The sequence below is a fragment of the Geospiza fortis genome, unplaced genomic scaffold, assembly GCF_000277835.1.
Source record: "Geospiza fortis unplaced genomic scaffold, GeoFor_1.0 scaffold195, whole genome shotgun sequence".
Taxonomy (NCBI): Eukaryota; Metazoa; Chordata; class Aves; order Passeriformes; family Thraupidae; genus Geospiza; species Geospiza fortis.
The window spans coordinates 3,358,213-3,362,726 of record NW_005054324.1 but is presented as its reverse complement, the minus strand read 5'-3'; the positions used below and the strand labels follow the sequence as shown (position 1 = coordinate 3,362,726).

General features: G+C 37.8%; 1 protein-coding gene across 6 annotated transcripts in view; it reads right to left on the bottom strand.

Annotated features, from left to right (window-relative positions):
* PTPRZ1 (protein tyrosine phosphatase receptor type Z1) overlaps positions 1 to 4,508 on the bottom strand; it is a 131,391-nt gene extending 126,883 nt beyond the window's left edge. For all 6 annotated transcript variants that reach the window (XM_031056898.1, XM_031056900.1, XM_031056899.1 and 3 more), the window contains exon 1: positions 4,390 to 4,508. In XM_031056898.1, the coding sequence (XP_030912758.1) occupies positions 4,390 to 4,447 (58 nt within the window). In that variant the 5' untranslated portion in view covers positions 4,448 to 4,508. The remainder of the gene's footprint in view (positions 1 to 4,389) is intronic.
* Between the last annotated feature and the right edge of the window lie 6 nt (positions 4,509 to 4,514).

The window sequence follows — 4,514 nt, the reverse complement described above, 5'->3', positions numbered from 1 at the left end:
GAATCTGTTCACCCTTAAATTCCTAATTAGAGATCTCGTAGTGGGAAGTGGCCACTTAAATGATGAGCACTGAATATCTAGGGAATAGCCTTCCTTAAGAAATGGGCAAGTGCCTATTTTCATAAATTAACATTCTAATTTACAATATAGATTGTAATGATAATATTTTCAAATTACCATCTTAGTTTTATACATACTATTTCATTTCTCTCCAGGAATCCAGATAAAAGGATAAATTCAGAGATGAAGTAAGGCCAAGTGCAATTGAGAAAACTCTCCTTATAAATTGTATTGATTCCATGTTGAAAACTACATAACTATTTTAGGTATGTCCTACAGACGACTAGTGTGCTAAGTAATTATTTGGCTAAACTGACATTATTTTGAAAATGCCATTAATTTTGTCACTTTTCATACCTGCCAGTATTTGAACCTAAAATAAATCCATACTGTATATTTAGATTTTGATACATATAAATCTCTATGGTACAAAAATGCATAGCATATATATGGCCACAATATAGGTGGTTAAAATAGAAAATAAATTAGTTCTGAAATTCTCAGGTTTTGTTTTAGCTCTTATATTTTAGATATGGCGGGATTAAATATCTCCACAGGGGCTATGTATCTTCATCCATAGGAACATATAATCTTAAGATAAAATGTGCTAAAGCCTTAGAAGTAATATACATTAATATTACTGTGATGTAATTCAGTTTTAGGTGTGCCAAATAACTGGCCTACAAAAATATTTCCAAAATAAGAGACCAGTGCAAAAAAAGAGGGACCTGATCCCACAGTCCTTTAATAGTCTAAGGGCTTACTGAATCCAAACGTGGACATGAGAATGAGCACAAAGTGTGATTGGATTTGGGAAGCCAAAGGGGTGCTCTGCTTCAGAGTCTCATAATTTTTCGTAGTGACCCTCCAGTAAAGAGCACAGAGAAGTTGCTTTCATGTTGATAGTGAGGTGCTTGCTGCCTGACAGTTTGGAAATACTGTCCTGATGTCAGATGTGTAAGAAAAATAAGAGTATTTAGAGGAATGATTACCATGTTTGTGCAAATAAAGTCATGGCACAGGGGTGCCAGAAACAAACTAAAAACAAGAGATCTTTTCTAGATAATGAGAAATTAAACTGAGACACAACTAATTAAGCAATTCATAGATTAATGAGCTGCATTTTGAAAGGCAAAACCCTGGCTGAGGCCGGACAGTGACAGCAGTAAGATGCAGGGTAGCTAATTCTAGAGACAGTTTTTACTTTATGTGGGGAAACTACCCATACATTTTGCTAATGAAAGCATGCAATATTTTTAACTCTTGCCTAAATATTTACACTTCTTTGACCCAAATTTAACCACAATTACTGTCTAATTTGTTAAAATATGTTCCTTTTTCTATGAACATTTTCTTGCCTACACAGATTCATAAATAGTCTACTTATTGAAAAGGCTCCAGATACTAATTCCATAGGAACAATGCAACAAAAGGCTCAAAAAGGGCACACCTCATTGACTTTCAGGTTATATGGAACACATCAGCAAGCCAGGGCAGATTTTCAAAGAGTACCTTCAGTCTGAGATACATGCAGGCTGAAGATTACAGATTCGTAAATTTCTCATTTAAAATAAAAATGTAAAAAAACAAGTGAATTGTCCATATAGGGTTGGGTTTTTTTCCTTTAATCTCAGTAAAAGAAAGAGCTTAATAGGTAATCTAACCACACAGTAGTGTTCACAAACAATGGCATAGGATTTCTTATGAGCTCTTGTGGCTGAATAGCTTCTCACGCCACAGGTTTCACTGGACTTCACTGAACAGCCCTCACTGAGAGTACTCAGATAATACCCTGCTCCATAAATAATTACATCAATACTTGATGTAATCAAGTTCCTTGGCTTCAGTAGCACTGTGAAGGAAGGTGCTGTTCATAACTCAGCAGGGATATTAGAATTAAGCTCCTAAGCATTTCTTCAGTAGGGCAAAGAATGAACTGTCACTGTCTTGTCATTCCCAGAAGAACTTTTTGCCTCCATCTGCTCTAACAGTTTATTCCTCAGTGATGCTGACTTGGCTTGTCTTTTTTGGACATGTATGAGACAGATTTCCCTGATGAATCTCCCAATGTCAACAGCAAATCTCCCAATCAGATTCCCTGGAAAGAACCACTGATAAAGCTCTGCACCAGACCAGCTAAGGACTCAACAACATTTTCTGAAACTACAAGCAAATGAGGCTGGGATCTCCATGTTGCCTAGCCTCTCACACTAATAAGCATAGGCTCCACAATGCAAAGGCAGATTGCCATGCTCTGCAGCACCAATCCATTCACAGAGCCCTGGGTCTGGCACCAGAAATATTTAATGGTAAGAGCCAGACAGTCCCATCCAGTTCTTCTCGCTCACCAAACCCTTGGAACCATACATTGGTGGTATGCAATAATTTATTTTATATTTTATGAAAAAAACCCCAACCAACCAAACAAAAAACACCGAAGAAAATGATATCAGGATTCTAAGTATTAGTTTCTATGAACTAATGTTATCACATCATAGCATATTTGTTACAGAGAGGTAATCAAACAGGAACATATTCCAATGAAATCTGATTAAATAAATCTAATAGCCTGTACAGGGTATTCATTCTTGGAAACAATCATAGTGTTGAACACACTGACAAGTCTAGCTCATGAGTCTTCAGAAGGATGCACCACTGCAACCAAATCAATCCATCACATCTAGAAAGGGGGTCCTCTCCAGGTCAGGTTTGAAAACAACAGTGTATCTGTCTAGAGAAACAAAAAGTAGCTGCACTTAAATCTTGAGTGTGACTAGAAAACCTTTTCCCATCCTGTCAGATCTTGTAAATTCATTAATATAACATACATATGCACAACAAGTACCCAAACATTATATTACATAAAACCAGCTTATTTCTAAGAAGATGCTAGATGAAATTATTTAAAACAAACGAACAAAAAGGGTTACAAAATTATGTTTATGTCTTGCATTGTTTCCAGTGTGATAGGATCACCTGAACAGGGAAGTTATTTCCAAAATTCAACTGAGTTGTATTACATTATGATGATATTATCATATACTTGATCTGTTCTCAAATATTTTCATATATCTCCACATACCTGTAAAAGCACCTGCTATTTTTTTTTTCGTTTAAACAGACTTGGGAGTACATTTGATTTTAGGAAACAGGTTGTCAATATAAGACATTATTAAAACTTATCAGAAGTTTTATAACAGACCATTCTTTGCCATAGTATAAGGGAATTATTTGAAGTAAGAGAATTGAAGTAAGCACCCTATTTTTAGGAATAGGTTAGTTTAAAAGTGACATTAAAATATTATAAATGCCCTTACGAATATGATACATTTTAACTGACAATCAGTTACATTCATCACGTTTATAGTTAAATCATTCCACAGTATTTTCTGAAAAGAGGCAAAAACATTCTTCCCATAAAATAAAAAAGTAGTTTTCCTTAACTAGCAGAACTTGGTACTAAATTAGAAGTGAAACCTAACCCCGATCTTTGTTTATAGAGCTGCATGGTTTCAGAAGCAGCTCCACCTATTGGGTGACAAATGTAGGTTAGTGACTACTTTGTCACCGCAGACCTATTGTAAGACTGGTTTTGTACACAAGGAGGTAAAGCTCCCAAGTTCCTTATACTTAAATATGAGCAGCCAACTGGTATTTTCTAGTGATCTATTTAATTAGAACTTATAAATTCAAAACTACCATCCAACAGGATACAAACCTGACCACAAAAGCTGCTAGTGTTTATTTGATGAAGCACTTCTAACAGCATTAAGTGACTCACGCTGGTTATAATAACCATCTTATCATGTAACAGGGAACGGCATGATTTTTAGGATGCACTCCAGTTGCACAGGTCTGCATGAGCTGAAAATGAATTTGGTTATGTAAGCAGTCCTACTAACATCTATATATGAATCCATATTCTGTATGCGGGGTCCCACGTGAATGACCGACTCGTATTTTGCACGGTTTAGGGCAACCGCTGACGCTACCCGTTCAGGGAGAACGAGTAATTTTTAAAGCGAAATTTTGCTCCATCCCCTTCTCTTCGGAACAGTTCATTCGAGACCTTAAGTAACATCTCACATCCCACGTCCCCAGAGATGATCGATGGGTACCGCGCATCCTCGGAGCCCGGCGGCTGAGGTAAAAGGAGCGGGAGAAACGCGTCCACCCGTGGTGTTGACAGCGTGTTTTCGCGGTGTGGAACAGGCACGGACTGCCCCTGCATATCTATGTAAAAGGAATCAGAGAGACCAAAACCCACCGGAGCCCGGGGAGAAAAGTTGTTCCGAAGCCCGAAGATGAATTCATGCAGAGATCACTCACCCACTCTGATGATACAGATGAGCTGGATGCAGGCAACCAAGCTCCCGAGAATGAGCATGTCCAAATCGTCCCTCGTCTCCTTCCGACTGCCTGCCTGCCTGTCCGGCTGTCTCAGCTCCTGCCCG